At 41.8% G+C, this 24,153-nt stretch overlaps 1 protein-coding gene and 1 long non-coding RNA gene across 3 annotated transcripts in view; one reads left to right on the top strand and one right to left on the bottom strand.

Annotated features, from left to right (window-relative positions):
* TXK (TXK tyrosine kinase) overlaps nt 1–23,148 on the bottom strand; it is a 71,362-nt gene extending 48,214 nt beyond the window's left edge. The window contains 4 exon segments of the mRNA XM_066279009.1: nt 2,301–2,506; nt 3,530–3,632; nt 4,662–4,788; nt 23,076–23,148. Coding sequence (XP_066135106.1) covers nt 2,301–2,506; nt 3,530–3,632; nt 4,662–4,732 — 380 coding nt within the window. The 5' untranslated portion in view covers nt 4,733–4,788; nt 23,076–23,148.
* LOC136337587 (uncharacterized) overlaps nt 1–24,153 on the top strand; it is a 78,652-nt gene that overhangs the window by 50,374 nt on the left and 4,125 nt on the right. The window contains exons 3-4 of one of the 2 annotated variants that reach the window (XR_010731856.1): nt 17,120–17,227; nt 23,078–23,136. This is a non-coding gene — a long non-coding RNA (uncharacterized lncRNA). Of the gene's footprint in view, nt 1–17,119; nt 17,228–23,077; nt 23,137–24,153 lie in introns of those variants that run through there. The other variant, XR_010731855.1, reaches the window with a different exon arrangement.

Raw genomic sequence — 24,153 nt, 5'->3', positions numbered from 1 at the left:
TTTGTTTGTTTTGGTCTAAGTCATGCCAACAGGCCACCCCAAGGGTGGCTAATTATACAGTCTTGAACCTGCCAATAACTATTCACACTGAAACATCTCCATCACATGTTGAGTCTAAACTAAGAACTGGTAAGACAGCCAAATAAGATAATATAAAGAAAAGGGGCATGTAATATAAATACTTCTGATACTTATAATCTCCAAATCTTGATAAAGATCAGAAATCAATGCCAGCCTTCTCTCCCAGGGAGCCCAGGAAGTCCTCAGAATTTTTCTCTACCCGGGACTTCAGTCAGGCATCACCATCCATTGCAACTGACACGAAGAAATCTGTTTGCATCTCAGGGTCATTTTTCATTTCATATTTAATTCAGTGCCTACTTGCAAAACTAGTCCTTGTAGAAATATGGAATAAGTAAGATACTGTTTCTGGTTCTACCTTAGAGCTAACAGGGGAAAAAAAGTCAAATTCCTCCAAAAAGTATAAATCAAAATAAAAACCTGTATGAGAGGAATTCTTATTCTCATTTTACAAATAAAGAAATAAAAACTAATTAGAAATAGAATTAGTATATGATCCAGCAATTCCACTTCTGGATATATTTTTTGAAGAAAACAAAAGCACTAACTCAAAAAGATATATACACTCCAATTTATATTGCAGCATTATTTTCAATAGCCAAGGTATGGAACCAACCTAAGTACCCATGGATGAGAGACTAGATAAAGAAAATGTGATACAAACACACACACACACACACACACACACACAGGGGAATATAACTTGGTCAAAAAAATGAATTAAATCTTGCTATTTGTGACAATGAAGATGGAACTTCAGGGCATTATGTTAAGTGAAATAAGTCAGACAGAGAAAGACAAATATTATATGACCTCACTTTTAGGTGGAGTGTAAAAAAATTTTTTTAAGTGAAAGAGAGGGAGGGAGAGACAGACAGACAGGCAGGGACAGATAAACAAAAAAGGAGAGAGATGAGAATCATCAATTCTTCACTGTGGCTCCTTAGTTGTTCACTGACTGCTCTCTCATATGTGCCTTGACCAGGGGGGGCGACAGCAGAGCAAGTGATCCCTTGCTCAAGCCAACGACCTTGGGCTCAAGCAAGGGACTTTTGGGCTTAAGCCAGCAACCATAAGTTCATGTCTATGATCCCACACTCAAGCAGGCAACCTTGGAGTTTCAAACTTGAGTCCTCAGCATCCTAGTTCCATGTTCTATCCATTGTGCCACCACCTGGTTAAGCTAAAAAAATATTTAGTATATATGCTGCCAAAGCGAGCACAAACTAAAAAAAAAAAAAATTTAATAAAAAAAAGCTCAGCCCTGTCCGATTGGCTCAGTGGTAGAGTGTCGGCCTGGCGTGCAGAAGTCCAGGGTTTGATTCCCGGCCAGGGCACATAGGAGAAGCGCCCATCTGCTTCTCCACCCCTCCCCCTCTCCTTCTTCTCTGTCTCTCTCTTCCCCTCCCGCAGCCAAGGCTCCATTGGAGCAAAGATGGCCTGGGCGCTGAGGATGGCTCTGTGGCCTCTGCCTCAGGCACTAGAGTGGTTCTGGATGCAACAGAGCAATGCCCCAGAGGTGCAGAGCATCGCCCCCTGGTGGGCATGCCAGGTGGATCCCGGTCGGGCGTATGTGGGAGTCTGTCTGACTGCCTCCCCATTTCTAGCTTTGGAAAAATGCAAAAAAAAAAAAAAAAAAAAAGCTCACAGGTAGTTTCCAGAGATGGGGGAGTGCAATTGCTGAAGAGGGTCAGAAGATAAAAACCTCTAGTTACAAAATAAGTAAGTCATGGAAATATAATGTACAGCATGGTAACTATAGTTAATAATACTATATTGCATATTTGAAAGTTGCTAAAAGAAAAAATTCTGTAACTACGTATGGTGACAGATGTTAACTAGACTTATTCTGGTGCTAATTTTACAATATATACAAATATTGAATCATTATGTTGTACACCTGGAGTTAATATAATGTTATATGTCAATTATAGCTTTATTTAAAAAAAGAAATAGAAACTCAAATAGGACAAGTGACTTGCCCAAAGGACACAATAGTAAGTGGAAGCATTGGGATGTGAAGTCTGCCTAACCTAAAATCATGGTGTTATAATGCTCTCACACAGCCAGGGAGGTGTGGGGGACAGGCTTAATTTCATACAGAAGGAAGAGTTATAAACCTGGAGAAACTGAGCCAGTAAACAGTCTTCTTCATGCTTTAGAGGTCTTTAGGGGAGACAAGAGGAAGAATTTGATAAGGACCAAGCCAGGAATCTTACCCACATTGGTCTCTTGCCTTCCACCAGTGAGTATTATACTTCTCCAGTATCAGGTATTCCTCTCCTCTCTTTAAAGCTAAATCACAGGGCTCTCTGGGCAGAAAATCATACAGTGCCTTGACTCGTATCTTCTCTTCCACCAATTCAGAGGATGGGAGGGGAGGCAGCGGCTTGCGTTTTGATGGTTGCACATGGCCTCTGTTGGACTGTGAAAACGAAGGAGTACTTGTACAACTGTTTTAGTAATCCATACTAATAAAGAAGAGGTCTAGAGCAGTGGTCCCCAACCTTTTTTGGGCCACAGTCCAGTTTAATGTCAGAAAATATTTTCACAGACTGACCTTTAGGGTGGGACGGATAAAGGTATCACGTGACCGAGACAAGCGTCAAGAGTGAGTCTTAGACGGATGTAACAAAGGGAATCTGGTCATTTTTTAAAAATAAAACATCATTCAGACTTAAATATACATAAAACAGAAATAATGTAAGTTATTTATTCTTTCTCTGTGGACCAGTACCAAATGGCCCACAGACGGGTACCGGTCCGTGGCCCGGGGGTTGAGGACCACTGGTCTAGAGTATATTAGCCTGCTGCCTCCCTTCTCCCATCCAGCTGCACCAAAGTAGAAGCCAGAGTGAGATTAACATGAGAAACGACCAACCACACAACAAATTTCAGATCCAGCAACATACTCATCATTTTATAAATTTTCAAGGTCACAAATTCTCTTGCCAGCATTGCACTGGATTTTTTTTTTTTTTTTTTTAGGTCACAGTTCTTAAAATTTGATTTCCTCCCCAATAGTTTCACTTTGTCTTAAGGATTTTTCTGTCCTGGGAAAAGAAAAGCAGCCCTTTATCTCACGTGCTGTAAGCCAGTGTTTGGGTCTGCCATGCTTCCTAAGAACTTTGCTTCTGCCAGCACTGAACTAAAAATTCATCCTGGCCTCAAACTTGCAGGAATCAGAATACATTTTTTTTTTTTCCTATCTACCATCCAGTTTCAAGTTTTTCCAAAATATAGCACAACAGGCTTGTTAACTGGTCTTTTTTTTTTCTTTCACTTTCTTCTAGAAAATTCATTCGTGAAATGTTTATTAAGCACTTATTATGCACCAAGCCTGATACTAGGTTCTAGGCGTGGAAGCAAACAGTACCTCACGGAGCAGACCCTAAAAACTCCCTCTTTCTCGAGCCCCACCCTCACTCCCCATCAAAATTATACTCACTTGCTTCTTACTTGGCAATTCGCTGAACCACCGCCTGTGATGCTCGGCGTATTTCTCTGAAAGGTCTTCATCTTTGCTCAGGCTTATTTGTGTTCTCACTTGCCTGACATTAAAAAATAATCATGTTATAAGTGATTATTTTTATTCACGTTATCTCTGTAAATCCACTAGATTATCACAAAACTAATAAAAAAAAAATCTGGGTCTCTTTCCAAAGTCTTTTTTAATTAAGAAGACTAATTCTATTTTCCCTGGGCAAGGTACTACCTCTGAGAATTTACTTATTTTTTCCTGGAAACCAGAGATGCTAAGAGGATATAGAGATGTTATGAAATAAAATTGAGGAAACGTGTCACATGGCCTGGTGCATATTAAGGGTAGAAAATTATAATCATGATAATGGAAAAACTTATTCTAGGTCAGGCACAGTGTTTATCACTTTGCATGCATCACCTCATTTGATGACGCCTATTGTTATAAGTAGACATGGTATAGTAAGCAAGAACATGAGTTTGAATCCCAGCTCTACCATTTCATAGAGGGGCCTTGGGTAAACAATGTAATCTCTCTAAACCTCATCTGTAAAATGGGGATTACAAAAATCCATAGGTGTTTCTGAGAGTTACTGAAGCTAATAAATGCAAGCCTCTTTGCACAATCTGACATACGGGACACTCCATTAAATGCTAGCTGTGACTATTTTCATGGTGCCTTGGATTTTATTCTTTTACAATCATTGGCTGGGCACTAAAGTGTAGGACACACTGATATTTTAGGAGGATATTCAAATGAATAAGACAGAATTCTTGCCTGTAAAGGTAAAAATTATAGAGCAGAACACAGGCATATAAATAGGATATGTGGAATAAATATTAAATAAAGAATAAAGTCACATGCTTTGGAAACACCATCGGAGGAGCAATTAAATTCAAGAGGATTAAGAAAAGGTCACGGAAGACCGGACATTTGACCTATGGTTTTAAATGAATAGGCATTCAAACAGGGAAAATAAATTGGAGAAGCCTTTCCCAGGCAAAGGCAACAGCAGATACAAAGAGACACAAAGACTCAACAGACACTAAGGAAACAGTGAATTCATTTCCAAGAAGTTGGCCTCGGAAAGTAGACTTACCGCTTCTGCACAGAACAGCAACAGCAGCAACAGAAAATCGACTGGATGGTATTATCTGAAAAGCAGAGCATTCTCAGCTGTCAGAGAGCCATGGGTCCATGATATCTGATAGATGATGCTGGTGGTGCTATTCCAAAGGAGAAAGTCCCCAGGGGCAGCAGTGAGTGCTAGGAATTGAAAAGCGTGTGCAAAGTTTTGACCGTGCCCTCCTTCACCAGTGGAAGATGGAAACCTGGCCCTACACAGAAGTCAGTTACTGGCACCCTGATCAGTGTGGTTTCCCTTCTCAGGCTCTTCTCCCCAGGTCTGGTTTATGAACTTCCTCAGGCGGCAAATGATGACCGCTGCATTCTATCACTGGGTCAAGGCGAATGTCAGCTAACAAATGTATCAATACAAAAGAACAGAATTCCAAGACAATGTGCTCCTAGAAAATCTGTTGCCAGAGATTTTGAATTAGGTCATCATGCTTCCTTTAAAAATATGTTTAATGTATATTTGATATATTTATAGAAAACAACATATATTTTATACTTAATATATTATACATATAATAATATAATTCAGTATATTTATTTTATTTTTATATTTTATATGTATAATTTTTTGGCTTTCTTATTTTTTTATGGGTTAAGTCCAAATATAAGCTAAACTTTTAAAGAAAGAAGTAGCTAGTTTAGTAAGTCTGGGTCATGCTCACACTTTTGCCAGGCTTAATCTTTATTTGATTTATGTTAGATCAGCGCTTTTCAACCAGTGTGCCGCAAGAAATTTTTTTAAACATGCAATACCTGACTATTTAGTCAACGGCACAGACCTCTTTTCCTTTAGATTGTCAAATTTAAAAAATGACAACAGGCAACACAACAATAGCCATCCAGTGGGAATGAATCTAAAATATACCTAATTTTATGTCAGAACGGCAAAAAAATATGACATTTTTTGGTGTGCTGCACAATTTCAGTAGTTTATGTGTGCTATACAATAAAAAAGTGTGAAAAATCACTGAGTTAGATCATTTGCACTTTTTTAAAACTATAAATAAATTTATCAAAAGGAAGTTTTATGTTCATAGAATTTGCATTTTACAGTCAGTTCTTTCCTCTATTTACACCTATAATGAAGTATTATGAAGGCAGCAGAGTGCATGAGACATGAGTTTTAGCTATGAGGAGATCTGGGGTGAAATCCTAGCTGTGGGGCTGACTATATCTGGGATAAAGTCCTTTACTTCTCTAACTCTTTGTTTTTCTATCTGTAAAAACAAGATAACCATACATACCCACTTTGAGAAGCTTTACAGGGCAGAGTTTAACCTCTAACTTTGTGGTTTGGGGCAAGTTACTTAAGTATTCTGTGCTTAAGTTTTCTTATTTGTAAAATGAGAATAATAAGATATTTAACATATAAAGATTACTCTGAAAATTAATTGAAATCAATTTATGTTGAGTACCTAGAACAACACCAGGTATACAGTAAGAAGGTAATTAAGAAGACCTGTATGCCTGACCAGGCAGTGGTGCAATGGATAGAGCATCAGACTGGGATGCAGAGTTCCGAGGTTTGAAACCCTGAGGTCGCCAGCTTGAGCGCAGGCTCACCAGCTTGAGCATGGGTTTGTTGGCGTAGGATTGTAGACATGACCCCATGGTCACTGGCTTGAGCCCAAAGGTTGCTGGCTTGAGCAAGGGGTCACTCGCTCTGCTGTAGCCCCACCCTCTTCCATCAAGGCACATATGAAAAAGCAATCAATGAACAACTGAACAACTAATGAACCGCAACAAAGAACTGATACTTTTCATCTCTCTCCCTTCCTGTCTGTCTGTCTGTCCCTATCTATCCATCTCTCTGACTCTCTCTCCATCTCTTTCACACACACACACACACACACACACACACACACACAAAAGAAGATCTGTGATTTTTATAGAGTTGTTGAGAAGATCAACTTAGATATAATTTTAAAGTCCTGGCACACAGAAGAGGAGCACAAACAGAAGACCCCAGTACAATCCATTCCTCAGCATCACAGTCCTCTTTGTCCACATTGTGAAGAACCAACCCAATTTCTTCCTGGTAATCAGGATGTTCACTCCAAGTCCATTGACTGCCATTGTGCCTATCAATTCAGTTATGGAAGAAATCCCCAAATGGCCAGAGGGCAGTCTCAACCTCCAATATTCCCTTAAAAAAGAATTCTTCTCTTGGGCACTGATATCTTCAAACCCACCAAACCCAAGGTCAGAAAGAAAGAGAACAACAATATTTCAATGGGCTATTATGTTGAATGATGAGAGGGGCCACTCTAATCATTACTCCTTCATTCCCAAACTCATGTTTCCTGGCTATATATTTGCTGCTGGTTTAAGGCATTTATTGCATCTTATAGGACAGGGGTTGGGAACCTATGGCTCGCAAGCCAGATGTGGCTCTTTTGATGGCTGCATCTGGCTCGCAGACAAATCTTTAATAAAAAAAATAATAACGTTAAAAATATAAAACATTCTCATGTATTACAATCCATTCATTTCCTACCACGCATGTTCATGGTTGCGGGTGGCTGGAGCCAATCACAGCTGCCTCTGGGACAACACCACATTTTTATTGGATAATGCGTAACATACACGGGTTGTTGTATGGCTCTCAGAGAATTACATTTTAAAATATGTGGCATTCATGGCTCTCTCAGCCAAAAAGGTTCCTGACCCCTGTTATAGGACAACACTCCAACTTTGAAAGATCTTGTCTCTTGGATGTTATAGTATAATTGAGCCTTTAGCAGACCCTTATTCTGTTCTATCAAGCCAGCTACTTCTGAATTATGGGACACATTGTAAGAGTATCCAGAGATCCATTGAGCAAGCACCAATGAAACTGAAAAAAAGGCTGACTCTACAGAATAGATTATCTTTGTAGATATCTTTCCATTCTGTCCCCATTGCAAGAGTTTCAAATGCAGTTCTTTCCCACAGATCTCTTTGGTACCAATCTCCTGATCTTGTCCTTTTGATGTTCCCGACCAGCAGGCCAACTTTTTGTCATTGCCCATGACAAATGTAGATCAGTGATTGAGACTCTCTTGCCCCAAAGAAGTGAACAAACTGGTGCATTTTAAGTTCTGGGAGGATTTTATTTCAGCACTATCCTTCAGGCTACATCTGCATGGGGCTATAGCGCATCTGTTTACTTCTCATTTATATGGACTCAGAATGCAGATCAATCTATAAATCAGGTCTGATGGGGAGATCCTCTTGGGGTCTCTGGTGTGAGTTAAAAGAGAAGTAGAAAAAACGGGTACTATGTAAAAATAAGTGACCTGTTCATGAAGCTATCTTGAGCCTTCTGGATCTGCTGGGGTCCTATTTGCATATATCCACTTCCATATTCTAATGGATTGCTGAAATTCATGCCCAAATTTATGGTTTAGAGAATCATTAGCTCGGCTCATGATTGGTAGTTTGGATCACATAAAGATTTTATGATCCACGGTCAAGCATTCAATCTTCACCAGTAGCATGCCAGGAGTTACTTTTCAAATTGAAAATAGTTATCAGCACAAGGTCAAGGTATTATTACTCCAGGGCTCTGTGCTGTCATTTTCATATTGGGACTCTCAGAAGCTCTCTCTATACAGCCAACATTTCACCCTTTATCCTAGGCTCCCACTAATAATAGTTCAAGTAATTTATAATTAGGTATTTCTCCCAGCAATGAGGCTGTTCTTGGATCTCTAAATATAGGACTAGATAAATCCAAAATCCAATTATGACTATTTCCTAGAGTCACTTCTAATACCAATGAATGTATCAGTCAGAGTTCCAATATGAAACATGACATACTTAAATTAAAATATTTTTTAAAGTTTTATTTACAAAGGGACTAATCGCAAAAATGTGGATGGGGGTATGGAAACCACAAAGGGTGTGCAGATACCTGGGTTCAGCAGCAGTGGAACTGCCATCATCTCTAGGTCCAAAAGGAGCAGAAAAAGGAGAGAATGTTGAGTGGGGCAGAAACCACTTTGATAGGAGCAATGATCTGCTGCTGAAGTACACAGCCAACTTGAGACCTTCCTTCCCCCCGGCTGTAATCTAACCAGAAGCCAGAGGTTTGGAAGCCTGTTGAACCAACCCTTACAGATCACTTTTCCAGGATAAAGTGCAGGGTGGAGAAGAATGAATACCAACAAGTTGGGGTCACTAAGCCATTATGGAGGCTGACTACCACATTTAATCCCTATGGCTCATCTTTTAAAGGTAGAATAGTGGGATAAGAATAAAGATATTCAGCTTGACCATGATGTGGCACCGTGGATAGAGCATTGACGTTGGATGCTGAGGATCCAGGTTCGAAACCTTGAGGTCACTGGATTGAGCACAGGCTCACCACCTTGCACGGGGGTCGCTGGTTGAGAGTGGGGTCATAGACATAACCCCATGGTCACTGGCTTGAAGTCCAAAGTCGCTGGCTTGAGCCCAAGGTTGATGGCTTGAGCAAGAGGTCATTGGCTCAGTTGAAGCCCCCAGTCAAGGCACATATGAGAAAGCAATCAATGACCAACAAGGTCCTGCAACTATGAGTTGATAATTCTCATCTTCTCATCTCTCTCCCTTCCTGTCTCACCCTCTCTCTCGCTTGGAAAAAAAAAAAGGAATAAATATATCCAGCAAAGTAATTAATATATTACTATTTCCCTTTTCTTTCACAGCAGTTGACCTTCTAAACCTAGATTCGTGTATTGGTTACTTGCCTTTCTCTAATTTGGACATAACCATTACTCAGTCTTTGGGCAATAGATACATGCTGGTCCAGTGGGAAATGTCTTATTTCTAAAAAATCCAGTCCTAGAGCAAGCCTAGGCAATCTTTTTTTCCCACTGCTGTTTCACCACTCACCCCTGACTTAATTGCTTTCTCTCTTCTTTTACCTGTCCAGAGACTATTCATTTTCCATGGACCATCTCAAGCTTTATTTCTGGGGACTAAAATAAAATAAATTATTAAATCCCCAAAATCTCCATGACATTACACGTTCTTAGGTGTTTGGATTTCAACTACTTCTGACTGTCAGTTTTCACCTGGAAGTGTCTGTGAGAAAATTGATAAAAATGGACTCCTTAGAAAAAGGGTACATTAGCACTTGAGGCCTTGTCTATTCTGGCAGGAGTGGTTTTAATTTGCATTCATACCAATTATTTCAGTGCTGTTTTACAGCCTCACAGAGATCTGTATCTATCCAGGCCAGGAGAAGCAAAGTAAAATGTAGGTTACACAAATGAGTGAAGCAGGTCAAATTATGGTATAAATTGTGGCAAAATGCCAAAGCCCCACGTGAAATTTCTCAAATTCAAAAATTTTTAAATAACCTTCCCTCTCCCACATCACTATTTTCCCATCTCTACGGGATCATTTCCATCAGCATACAAACATGCTGTTACTTCACTCATAAAGCAAACAAACCACTCTTTTCTTGTTTGTTTTTCAGCATGGATATACACACACATGTACATGCAAGCGAGAAAGAGAGAGACAGACAGACAGGAAGGGAGAGAGATGAGAAGCATCAACTCATAGTTGCAGCACCTTAGTTGTTCACTGATTGCTTTCTCATATGTGCCCTGACCGGGGGGCTCTGGCTAAGCCAGTGACCCCTTGCTCAAGCCAATGACCTTGGGTTTCAAGCCAGCAACCATGGGGTCATGTCTGTGACCCCATGCTCAAGCCAGTGACCCTATGTTCAAGCTGGCGACCTCGGGGTTTCAGACCTGGGTCCTCAGCATCCCAGGTCAACACTCTATCCACTGTGCCACCACCTGGCAACAAACCTCTCTTGATCTTACTTCCTCCTTCAGCTTTGCTCCTCATTTATAGTAAAATCTAGAAATGAGTAGTCTTCACTTGCTGCTTCTCATTTTTCCCCTCCCATTTTCCCTTAATCCGTTCAAGGTTTTGAATGGACTCCCCAGAACTGCCCTTGTTAGGGTCACCAGTAACCACCACACCATTACATCCAGTCGTCACTCTGAGTCTTAAACTGACTTGATCTCTCAACAGCATTCAACACTATGTCTTCCTGGTTTTCCTTCTTCTCAGGCTCCTTTGATGCTTTCTTCTTGTCCTTCCTAACCTCTGAGACTGGGTCTGGTGCTGGACTACCCCGAAGATTTTGAGCTCTTGCCTTTTTTCTGTCCTATATTCTCCCTTGATTGTCTCATTCCTTGCAGTGACTTAAAAACCATCTATCAGGTAGATACCCATTGTATACTTGAAACCTATATAATCTTATTAAGTAATGTCATCCCAGTGATTTTAATTTTTTTCAAAATTTTAAGTCTATCTACTGAGGACACAAACATATATACCTCTAACCCAGTACTAATGAACTCCAGACTTATATACCCAAATGCAATCTCAAATTTCCCACTGGGATGTCCAGTAGACATCTCAAATTAACATGAAGAAATCTGATCTGACCTCCTTCTCTTCCTTCTTCTCCAAATGTGCTCTATCCATCCTTTTCCAACTTGTCAATAGCTGTTCCATGTTTCCAGGGGCTCAGCCAACAATCTTGGTGTTACTGTTGACTCCTCTTTCTCACATCCCAGTTGAATCTGTCAGGAAAGTACACTGACTCTGCCTTAACAATCTGTTTCAGTTTATAATGATGAAAAAGTTCTGGAGGTGGATAGAGATGATGGCTGTTCCACACGTGAATGTACTTAATGCCACTGTACCGTACACTTACAAATGGTTAAAATGGTCAATTAATCTTCAGTTTTTTGTGGTTTTATTTATGTATTTATTTTTTTTTCATTTATGTTCTATTTTACCACTGTTTAAAACACACTCACACACAGACTTTTACTTTTTTTTCTCACCCTTATGTTATTACCACAGTCTAAGCCACCATCATCTCATCTGGATAATGCCAATAGCCTCCTAACTTCTTCCTGCTTCTATCCAGAACCCCCTCTGGTTTACTCTCAACACCTTGGCCAGAGTGATTAATTTAAAATCTAGATTGGCCCTGGTCAGATAGCTTGGTTGGCTAGAGCATCATCCTAAAGCACAGAGGTTGCAAGTTTCTTCCCCGGTCAGGCCACATATAGGAACAGATCCATGTTCCTGTCTCTGTCTCTTTCTCGCTCTCTAAAATCAATAAAATAAACATGAAAAATTTTTTAATTTAAAAAAATAATAAAATAAAATAAAACCTAGATTGCATCATGTTACTCTGTATCTCCAAACCTCACAATGACTCGCCATTTCACTGAGAGTTATAGCCAATTTCTCACAATCGCCTGTATATCCCTTCACGACTCAGCCTCCTGTGGCCTCTCACCGTCTCTCCAATATGCTTCTGCTCGTGTCCTGCCGCCACACTGCCCTCGTTGCTGTTCCTGGAGCACACCAGGCCTGCTCTCGCTGGGGTTTCTTTGCTTCTGTTTTGTCCAGACTACTGTTCCTTCAGGTATTGACCTTCTTCACTCTGCTCCTCAAGTCTGCTCAACTCTCACCTCCTCAAGTACCCTGGACGATTGTTCCTGCTGCTTGCCCTCCTTAACTTGGGGATTATTTACTTTGCTCTCTTTTTTCTTTTGTGTTTTTTTTAAACAGTATTTTTCACTTTCTATTGTATTATACAATTCATTTGTTTATCAGTTTTTTTACTGTCTCCCCTACTAGAAGGTAAACAATGATGTTTGACTCTTTTGTTCACAGTTATATCCCAAGAGGCTAGAACAGTGTTTGACACAAAATACATACTCACCAAATATTTATTGAGTGAATTAATATAGGAATGAATTGTTTTGAAGGAGCATTAAATTATAATCTTTCCAGAGCACCCACTTGTCTTTATTCAGTCCTAATGAGAAAATGAAAACTACATTTGGGAACAGACTAAGCAGGAACAATAAGACACAGTAGACAGTAAGAGTGGGGGTTAGAATGAGAGTATGAAAGTCCTCAAAGTAAGGAAAGATAGAATCCTAACTGTCTGTGAGGTAGGGAGTCTCATTAGATACTGAAGATAGAGAACAAATTGGCCACAGGCCAATGCAGAGTAAAATCTGTATTCAGCCAAGAAACCTTTATATTACAAGATGGTCTAGCAGGGTGAGCAATGATCATCTACCGCCTCATGTTTTAAGATAAACTAAAATCATTTATAGATTATTCCTGACTTACAATGTTTCAACTTGCAATTTTTCAAGATGATAATGGTGCAAAGGCAAACCACATTCAATAGAAACCATAATTTGAATTTGATCTTTCTCCAGGCTAGTGTTGGGCGGTGTGGTACTCTCTCATGATGCTGGCAGCTGCAAGCCACAGCCCCCAGTCAGCCACAGGACCACACAACCAACATTCTACACTATGTTGAGTTGGCAGCGTTTCTTGGGTCTTGTGTTCTGAGCATGTGGAAGGTAGACTAGTTTAAGCGATGATGTATTAAATGCATTGTTGACTTATAATTTATATTTTCAACTTTCAAGCAGGATGATATTTTTAACTTTCAACATCAAGATATAACTTCATCATAAGTTAAGGAGCATCTATATGTAATATCCATCCAAGCCAAGAAGTACACAGGTCACTTTACTCCTTGTTTACTCCCTGGCATGTTATATTATTCTCTATATTATTCCATATGCTTGAAATATTTTAAGAACTAATATTTGTAGATTCAAAAGAAGGAAAACCTAAGATCAGAGTTATCATCTTTCTTGCTAGTCCCAATGAGAAAACTATCCTGTCAGTTTCCCTTTCCAATTTTCCTGTGTCTGTGTATGTACGAGTCCACCACAGAAATCTTGGATCCTTTCTGAGCCGCATCCTTTATATTCAATCTGCCATTATGTGTTAAAAAAATTGTTTGGCGTTTTACTTCTTATCTCCCCTGCTACCAACCCAATCCAAGCCCTCATCAACCCACACTTATATTTCTGCATTAATTCATTTAATCCTCACAATGATCCTGTGAAGCAGATACCACTTTACAGATGATGAACTTGAACCACAAAGAGGATCTTCCTTGCTGAGAGTCCAGGGCTGTAAGAGAAGAGCCAGGTTGGGATCCCAGGCAGGCTGAATCCACAGTCTCCGTTCTTAACTACTGTGCAAGCAGGGTTTGCTCAGTGCATGACTGAATGAGCTGACCAAATTTTCTGCCTCTGAGCATCCTCTCCTTCCATCCATTCTACATACTCATTTCCCTAAAAGACTGTCTCAGCCAACTGCTCTACATCAGCAGCATCCAGAAAGACTCTTAGCCACTTATGGCATCAAGACTATACCTCCCCGTATGTTCAGGGTCTTCCTTCACATGGCCAATCCTACTCCAACTTAGAATTCACCAGTTCCTGTTGCACCAGCTTCTTCCATTTTCTCTATTCTCACAACACCTTGCCCGCCTGTGGTTTACAGTGGGCTCCCAATTTATCTTCCTTTGGGCTCCCAAAGAACAAGTGCTCTGTCCTACCCTGGGGCCCTTAATTAGATGGTGATTAAAATTTCTTTGCGTAGGTTTCCGTTGTCTCCTGAGTTTCTCACTCACACCACTATTGACATTTGAAATTGGATTGTTCTTTGTTGTGGGGGCTGTTCTGTGTATTGCAGGTTGTTTAGCAGCATCACTAACCTGTGTGTGCTGCATACCAGCAGCAACACCTTCCCACGCCTCGAACACCCAGCCCGTCCTCCCAGCTGTGAAAACCAAAATATTTCCAGAAATTGTCAAATGTCCACTACGGCAAATCACCCTTAATTGGGAACCACTGAGCTAGACTGTAAACTCTCCAATTTCGGGGACTGCATCTTATACACTTTCGTTTTCTTTATAGCGCCCAGCATGTGTGCCTTTTTTATTTATTGAACAAAACTCGTTAAATAAGGCTTCCCAAAAGCTACACCATCACATGACACCTGGGCTCTACTTCTCAGTAACTCATTCAACCACACACTATCTATCTCTCAGCTTGATGCTGGCCACAGAGAAAGCTAAGCTTACCACGAGCTTTTGTGGTCATTGAAGAAAACTGAGCTTCCGGGGCCTTGCCTAGCACTTGTAGTACGTAGGTCATAAGTCTAACTTTCGTTCTAGATATATATTAAAAAGAAAACTAAAGCACACATAAACTAATTGCTAAAATTCTGTGGCACACCAAAAACATGTATATTTTGCCAACCTGACGAAAACATATGTATAATTTTGATTGATTTAAATAATAATAGTAATTACCTACTTTTTTGCTCAAAAGTGATTTTTTTAAAAATCATATCATACTTGTATAATAAGAATTTCTGATACTAAGAATAAATATTATTAAATGATGCAACCAGTAAGAGGCAACTTTATTATATGACCTATATATATATAAATATTTATGGTTCAAGACAAGGCATTCACACTATTGTCATTCTTTTCTTTTCTTTTTTTTGAGAGAGAGAAACAGGGAGGGAGAGAGACAGGAACATCGAGCTGCTCCTGTATGTGTCCTGTCCTGGGAATCGAACAGGTAACCTCTGTGCTCTGAGACAACACTCCAACAAAGCTATCAGGCCAGGGCTTAATTTCTATTGATATTTAGTAAAACAGGGAGAGAGAGGAGAAGCATTCATTTGTTTTCCACTCAGTCATGCATTCTTGGTTTCTTCCCATGTGTGCCCTGACAGGGGATCAAATCTGTAACCCTGTCATTTCAGGATGACACTCTTAACCAACTGATCTAACTGGTCAGGGCGTGCACTGTTGTCATTTTTTAATTTGACAATCTCACGCAGTGATTTTCAACTGCAGTGCCACAAGAATTTTTAAAGCATGCAACATCTGACTATTTAATCAGGGGCACTGGCCACTTTTCCCTGAAACTATCTGCCCTGCCCTGGTGATTCCCCGAGACCCTGCCCCACCCAACTTGTGGGCCCACCCAAACTGTTTCCAGTGGCTTTTCCATACAAACAGCTGTCTTGGCTCATGCTTTGGACTTTCCTAAACTCTCCAAAAAGAAGCATCTGGCCTCTGCATACCCCATATTTCTTGCTGAGTGGCCTCAGACCCACCACTAGGGGCAGCCAGCCTCGGTTGGCAGCTTGGCCTCTCTGGGGCACCTCCAAGCCCAGCACAGTAGCAGCCATCTCTCGAGTGCTCTGTAGCATATGCACATGGCCCCAGGCAGGGAACAGGCAGTGGCTGACTTTGGTCTGCAAGCCTTGAGAGGCCCCAGAGCTTATGTACCTGGTAGACAGCTTCAGACCATGCCAAATCACAACCCAATCACCCTCACAAGCAACACATTCAACTGGGGGACTGAGTGGGCACCAAAGCCCCACTGAAGCAAGTCCTACTCTGGAGGGTTGGGCTCTGCATAGCAGCTCCTCCACCATAGTTGCAGCCAGATCTTCAAGGCAAGGACCCTGGGAGGCAATCCCTCCCAGGGATGTGCCAATAGCAATCAAGGCTCAACTACAACAAGAGGGTGCACACAACCCACATCAGAAGCACACATGGAGCGCCTGCTCAAGTGACTGGGAGGCTGTGCCACTGGATCCTATGGGACACCTGCGACATTAGACCACTCTACCAAGTACATAGAAATAAACACAGAAAGGCAGCCAAAATAAGGAGACAAACAGATCTCAAATGCAAGAACAGAAGAAATCTCCAGAAAACAAGCTAAATGAAATGGAGGCAAACAAACTACCAGATCCAGAGTTCAACACAACGGTTATGCGGATGTTCAAGAAATTTAGTGAGAACTTCAAAAGCATATCAAAGGACATGGGAGCCATAAAAAAAGAACCAGTCAGAAATGAAGACTACACTAACTGAAATAAAGAATACATTGCCAGGAATCAACAGTAGAGTAAATGAAGCAGAGGGTCAAATCAGCGATTTGGAATATAAAGAAGCAAAAATCACCCCATCAGAACAGCAAAAATAAAAAGGACAATATAAGGAGACTCTGGGACAACTTCAAGCATACCAACATTTGCATCATATTGGTGCCAGAAGGAAAAGAGAGTGAGCAAGGAATTGAAAACTTATTTGAAAAAAAAAAAAATAGCAGGAACCTTCCTCAACCTGGTCAAGGATTTTGACCAAATATCTGGGCATCATGGCTCAGCCAAGTTGAACCATAAAAGTAACCATTGTAATACCTTAAATTGAACTCTGTAAGTAAAATTGCTGGTATCAGAAAGCAGGCAAAATTGATATCTAGGAACTAAGAAGAAAGGCTTCTCCTGTTCATTGAACCCTCAATCAACAACTAGATACCAGCTGAGTGGATTATAAACCCAACATTCCCTTGTTTGCCTTGGCTCTCTCCTGAAGCCTGAATTTAGGAGGAAGCCTTTTCAAATACTTATTTTCTAATCCAATAGACCTTCAATAGAGGTACTGACCTACTCCACCACTGCTTTGATTATAAAGTTTGTGTTCTCTCTCCCCTGCAGATCAATAGCATCTGCCAGCAGGAAGGCCATCTTCTGCCTTGTGGACGGTTCCCTCCTTCCTGCCCAGCACAGTTGCTAGCAAACAGTTGCTGCTCAAATAATTGCCGAGTAAGTAAAACACAAATTATGAAAGCTCCCTGGTGTTCCCGTTTGGCATGGCTTTCCAAGACCCTGGGCATCTTTATAGATTGAAGGAGGGACTCATTCCAAAGCTGATATCATTGATTGCTAGATTCACGGTCATTTTCAATTTACAGCATCCCAGGTCTGTCAAGTGAATAAACAAATGGAGAATGACTTCCACGTGCATACTGTGGTTACAGTAACCACTCTTTGGGTTCCCTTTTGCTGATTAACCTGCAGAGGGAAAGCACTTTTGCACCTTCGGAAAATTCCCAATTTAGGCAGAAACTCATGCAATCAAAGGCTTTTGCCAGGGAGATTAAAATGCCCCAGAGATGGACAACAACTATTTGCCCACTGGCAGGATATATTCAGGGTTGAAGATTACCGCAGGAGGGATCCAGAGCTCTCTCTCCCAAGCTGACATCTGTGCAGTTCTTTTCATCTGCTTCTTATTCCCTAGCAAATATCTTTAATTACATCTCAGGAACCAGCAAATTAGGAAAAGGGCACCGTGTACAACGGAATCTCTGTGACCTTTTAGAGCTGGTACGTCTCTCAGGGGTTCGGCAGTGGAGCCTCTCATTTTACTTGGTATTTGTGTTCTTTTCCGGGAAGGCTTGCTCCCCCTTCTTCCATCCGTGCAAGGGTCCTATTAGCATTCCTTTCCCCTCCAGACGCGGGGGTGGCGACCCAGGGCTCTGTCTGGGAACCGGTTTCCACCAGGGGGCACTGGAAGGGAGTGAATGTGAGAAGCACCACTTCCCAGAACAGCTCCCCCCGGGCACCGCTCAGCACAACACATAAACATTTGATGAGAAGCTGTCTGGGAAGCAAAGCTGGTGGCGTTCCTTCCGTTTCTAATGTTTTGAGGTTTGATTATCAGTGTAACCTCGTGTTCATCCCCTGGCGTTTCCGATGTCGGTGTTTCGTTTTGAATCAGTGGTTCAAGTGAAATTCATTCCTACTGAATTTGGTCATAACACTGGCAGATGGATAGTGCTTTTTGTTTGAAAACTTGAATAACTGGCTCAGTTTTAAGAGCTGCCCTGATAGCCCTTGGCTGGTTGGCTCAGTGGATGGAGCATGGGCCCAGCATGCGCCTGTCCTGGGTTCAATCCTAGGTCAGGGCACACATGAGGAGTAACCACCTGCTTTTCTTCCCCTCCGTCCTCCCCTTCCCTCTCTCTTTCCCTCCCACAGCCAGTGGTTCAAATGGTCTGAACATCAGCCTCAGGCACTGAGGATAGTTTGGTTGCTTGAGCATCGGCTCCAGATGCAGGTTGCCAGGTAGATCCTGGTTGGGGTGCATGCTGGAAGTCCGTTTCTCTATCTCCCCTCCTCTCACTCAAAAATAGAGAGAGAGAGAGAGAGAGAGAGAGAGAGAGAGAGAGAACTGCCCTGAACGAAGACCAGGCTAGTTGCCTAGCCACATACTCCAGGTCTAAGCAAGGAATTCTGGTGCCAACTGCATTTGCAGCTGAAGGGCTTGGAGAGCAGGAACACCTTGAAAACCTGTGGCTTCGGAAAACAGCTCTGGGAGCTGAGAGCTGAGCCTGGAAGGTCACTACAAGATAAGCCTTTTTTTCCCCAGAAATTTACAGCAAGGCCTAACTTTCTCATTACTGTCATAAATTTTCACCACAGACCTATTTCTTAAGGGCCTTTTGAAGACAGACACATTTTAATTTACTTAATCTGTTATTTGGGAGGTGTGACACGTAGCTAGCTTTCTCTCGCATGGGTTTCTGCCTCTGATTCGGCAGCGGAAGAGGCATTCCAGATGCCAGACCAAGAATCCACACCAATAAAGAAGGGATAAAGGGAAGTAGGAGGAGAAAGAAAGGGAAGAGGAAGAGGAGAGAGAGAGAGAGAGAGATACACTGAAATTTTCATTAAAATGTTTGTTTTTTAGTTTAGAAAGCTATCTTTTATTCTGAGTTTACACTCTTTTATATATTTTAGGTGTTAAATTATTTTTGTTTTGTGTATGTGCCTTCTGAACAGGAATGCTAAAAGAACACTGCTGTGTGTTTTGACATTAACATATCTATTCTTCTAAGAAAGGATGGTCACCAGAGATACTTATCTTTTTTAACCTATTCACAAAATATGTTAACAACCCTATGTTAGATCTCAAACTTGTTTTTTGTTTGTGGTTTGTTTGTTTTTTAACATTATTCTTGTCTGTAAAACCGTAAAGCAAGAGGAGTAACTACATTAAGGGACCGCTGAGGAGTAACTACATTAAAGGATCGCTGCTTACTAACAGAAAACAGGTACCTAGCTCATGGGACAGTCCACGCATAAATGTGGGTGGAAGATGACAGTGGTGCTTGGTCTGGCTAGGGCCTGCTGGGGTGCTGAGTGTGAGGAAGGGGCAAGGAGACTCTAGAAGCCTGGCAAGCTGGAGGGGGTACTGGGCATCAGGGGAGATAGTGCTCGTGGGAGGAAAGGATGCCGAAAGGAGAAGCAGAGGCTCCCTGAAGACGACTCATCTGCTCACAGCTTCAGCCAAGGCAGCCCCCAAGCACCAAACATTCCACACTGGAAAGCCCTTGTTTACTCTGTGGAGGAATTTCTGTTTCTCCCCAGCAATGAGCTGATGTGAGCTGGCTGCAGCCATCCTGCACACAAGTCCTCCCCGCCCCTAGACCTCAGAGCACTTATTTCCTAGAAAACTACTGTCTGTGAGCTGAGAGTTTATGAAGCGCTCACAGACATCACACCCAAGACACCTGGCCAGCCTGTGATGTGTAGAAGTGTCCGGCCACAAGACCTTTGGGCATGGCCGACAGTGTGCCGGAAGCTGTGCTCACTGACCCTTGCTCGGCAGGAAGTGGACAGGTGATGCTGGCCAGGTGGGCTGCACTGAGGAACAGGGGAATCTGCAGATCAGCACACAAGAAGACGTGGAAACTTCGTAGATATAGTTACAAACAGTGGCTACAGTAATCATAGTTATTACGATAGTGCAGGGGGGTAACAGTGAAATGATTTACAAACAAAAGACACATATATATATATATATATACTCATGTCTGTATTACCATTGAGGAATTCTCTGTTTGAGAATCTGACTCCACCCTGAATCAAAGTTTGGTTTTGGTCCATGGCTCTTCCTCCTTTTGCCGCTGAATTAGCTATCTATTGTTAGAGATAAACTATCTCCAAACTTAGAGGTAAAACGTTTATTATCTCACAATTTCCGTGGGTCAGGAGTCCACTCCCAGCTTAACTGGACTGAGCTGGAGAACCGACTTCCAAGTTCACTCTCACGGCAGTCGGCAGGCCTTGGAGCCCGGTTCCTCACGATGGGGGTTCTCCGTAGGCTGCCTGAGAATGCTCCCCGCAAGGCAGCCGGTCATCCCCGAGACAGAGAGCCCACGAGCACTAAGGTAGGAGCCACGGTCCTTTTGCAACCTCGTCTGAGGTTACACTCCATCATTTGTACCATATTCTATTAATGAGAAGTCACTAGGTCCAATTCCTACTCAAAGAGAGGACCTGTGCAGTGTGGCTACCAGGAGGGGGACATTGTTAGGGGCCATCTTAGAGACTATCTAAGCAGCAACCCTGTTTGTCTTCATATTAACAGTAGTAACGAAAGAGATGAACTTAGCAGGGTGGGCGTGGGATCAAATAAGAGAGGACTTTGAAAACAGAGGCCCTAGAAAGACACTGTGATTAAGGGGTCCTGGCCTCACCCCCCCCCACCAGGTTGAATTATGGAGAGGAGTCAGAAACTTGCATTTTAACAGCATCACAAGCACGCGTTAGGCATGCTAAGACTCAAAGACCATTTAGAGAAATGATCTCTTTCCTTCTTTTTATGTTGGGAAGAAAAAGAGAGATTTTTTTTTTTTTAAATGAGGTGGAGGGGAGGTAAGAGGTGAGCTTTCGACCTGCCAGCTCTTCTCTCTGGGCCCTGTCCTCTAACTCCCCCGGACTGTGACTGCAATACAAATTACACTTTACACACTGGACCTCGGGGGGCAGAGCCCTGGGGCCGCTCTCGGGCTCTTCCCACCCTCCAGTCCCATGGATCGCTGCTTTACCTTCCACCACGATCTCCTCAGGTGCCCCTACAGCAGGCCCAGAACTTCCGTGCCAGCTCTTAAAACAGCAGAAATATTTGGCAAATGACTGCGCCCTGGGCAAACACATACGGACATTTTTTTTTTTTTTTTAATTCACAGTGGTACACTTCAAAGTCTTGGCTTTCCCTTGTCAACAGTATATACTCACTGTTTTACCCAGAAAAAAAAAAAGTGCAATTTATAGCGGAAGAAAACTGGTCGTTCTTACCATCAAATCAAATTATCAGAAGTTGGAAGGAACAGTGAGAGTTCATCAAGTCCATGTCTTTCCAAGCCAGACAGAAATATTCTCAAAGTATCCCCACCAATAGGCCGTCTCTCATGTCATCCTTTGGACACTCTCTAGTCCTTGTTCCATCCTTCACCATTATTTATTTTATATAGAACTGAATCTTTGCTATTACAATTTATAGCCTTTTCTCTAGTCCTGACCCCAGGAGAAATAAAGAACAGATGCTCGCATAGCTTTAATAAAGGTTCTTATTAAGTCACTGTTTATCTCTGTCCTGCCACTGGGGGAGGTGGGAGAGGTTGCTGCCTCTCGGCTCTTTCTGCTTAGCTCTGCTTGACCTTGGTGTCTGATAACATGCAGCCCTTTTTTTTTTTACCTACAAGAGGATCAAGACTATAACTTATATTCAGGTCAGCACAACTGGAATAGCCTAGATTATTTTTTTACAAATTCTACTGACAAGTGTTGGGTCTGTGAGGTGATTTGCTTGAACCAGACAACATTTTAACTTCGCAATAATTTTTTCCTATTGCTACCTAAAAATCAGAAATGCAAAACTTTGTTAGCTGGCCTTTGATTGCTTTAATCTGATGTGACGAGTTTTGTTAAAGCTTGGTTCCTCGGTCATTCAGAATTAAAATCAAAGGCTATTTTTCTTCCATAGTTTTAATTATTTGCATAATAAAGCCCTCTGAGTCATAAAGCTGCCATTAAAAGGAATTTCCAAAAAAATAGGCATTTCCAAAAATTGCACATGGAACTGAACAGTCTTCCAAAGCAACTCCAAAATTAAGTTCAGGAAGGATCTGTCATTTTTCCCTATTTTTTTTTTTAAGTGAGAGGAGGAGAGATAGGAGACAGACTCCCTCAAGTGCCCCAACAGGAATCCACCTGGCAATCCCCATCTGGGGCTGATGCTCAAACCAAGCGAACTACTGGCTACAGGAGGAGAAGAGGGAGAGAAGGGGGTGGGGGGAGAGAAGCAGATGGTAGCTTCTCTTATGTGTACTGACTGGGAATTGAACCCAGGATGCTGACATGCTGGTCCAATGCTCTATCCACTGAGCCAACCAGCCAGGGCTCTATTGTTTCTTTCTGATATCTTGTTGGAAAGAGAGTCACCATTTTATAGATGAGAACCCAATATAAAGAAGTTGCCAGACGTGACCCTCATAGGCTGCAGCAGCTCCAGAGCAAGAACGTGGTCTCCTCACCTTATTCACTAGATATCATCCTAAAGACAGACTTCAGAATGCATTTCTACTCACTCATACAGGTTTAAGGGCACTGTTTTCATTTTGCTTCCTTTTGCATTCTCAACGTTGAACATTTACTAAACATATCTCCGCAGTGATGAACAAAACCTTATCCAATAGGGGGGAAATTATCCTCACACTTTCACAAGCCCAAACGCCTTAGAGAAAACTTCTTCTGGTGTTCAAGAATAAATAACATGCCCACAACAAGCCCTAAAGATAAATGACAGAGCCATCTTACTCACAGGTGGAAAGAATCATGGCTGCGCTTCTGCCCGGAGTACACAAAACAGTCTTCAGTTCTTCAGCGGCACTCCAGTCACAAAAACACATCTTTCAACTGAAATCGTAGCTCGCCCAAGACGTTTCTCAAGGGCAAAGTTAACCCCACCTATTTTCCTGTGCTGAAACCTCAGAAGTGTGTGAGTGACAACCCCATGGCCTATATAAGAAAGTACAACAATCAGTATCCAGACCTCGGAGGGTGGTGCTATGCGTTTCTCATTCCCAACTGTGTGGGCGACTCCAACAATCAACATTTTCAAGAAATCACCAAATTTTGGTAAAAGGGACCTTTAAAATCATCAAATCAAACTACCCTCTCTGTACAGAGAAGGGAATGGAAGTGTAGGATATGGGACACACTTGGTGTGAGGAGAAAAAAAAAGTAGATTCTAGGTTTTGGAGTATCAAGTCTAAAACGGTCTGTCCTCCCGCTCGGTGTAGACACTTCAGGGGCCGTATGAAGAAATATTTTTTTGGGGGGGGGAGGGGTAACCAATAAAATTGCACACCTGAAAGGTATAGCTTGAGTAAGAAATATAAAAACAACAATAAAAAATACACCGAAGAGCTTTACTTCATCCCACTGGAAAATATAAATAAAATGAACAAAAACTAAAGGGAACAACTCTAATGAGGACACAGTGTGTTCGCACGGCCCTTCCTATTTCCTGCCTGACAGATTAAGATCTCTAAGCCTTCTGAGTGGATGCTTCTATTTTTACCTCACCTCTTGCCTTAACTATGCTTCTATGTAAAAACTTTAAGTTTTAGGGAAATATTTAAAGATTTTTTGGGGGGGAAAAATGTTCCCAAATGTTGCCAGGTATAACTCACCTTGTTTTCCACATCCATTGTGTATATAACCATTAGTGTGAGGACTCTATTTCTCCTCACACTCTTCAGTGTCATGTAACACTTTGAATGCAGCTCCTCAAGGTGAAAAGAGAGGTATGGATGGGATGAGACCAGCGGGTGGGAGGAGTCGATGCAGGGGAAGAAGGGAGGAGAAAAGTGTGGCCCTGATAGTAGGGTATGACT

The sequence above is a fragment of the Saccopteryx bilineata genome, chromosome 5 (assembly GCF_036850765.1).
Source record: "Saccopteryx bilineata isolate mSacBil1 chromosome 5, mSacBil1_pri_phased_curated, whole genome shotgun sequence".
Lineage (NCBI taxonomy): Eukaryota > Metazoa > Chordata > Mammalia > Chiroptera > Emballonuridae > Saccopteryx > Saccopteryx bilineata.
Note: the sequence above shows the minus strand (reverse complement) of the source record. Positions and strands in the feature narration are given on the sequence as shown.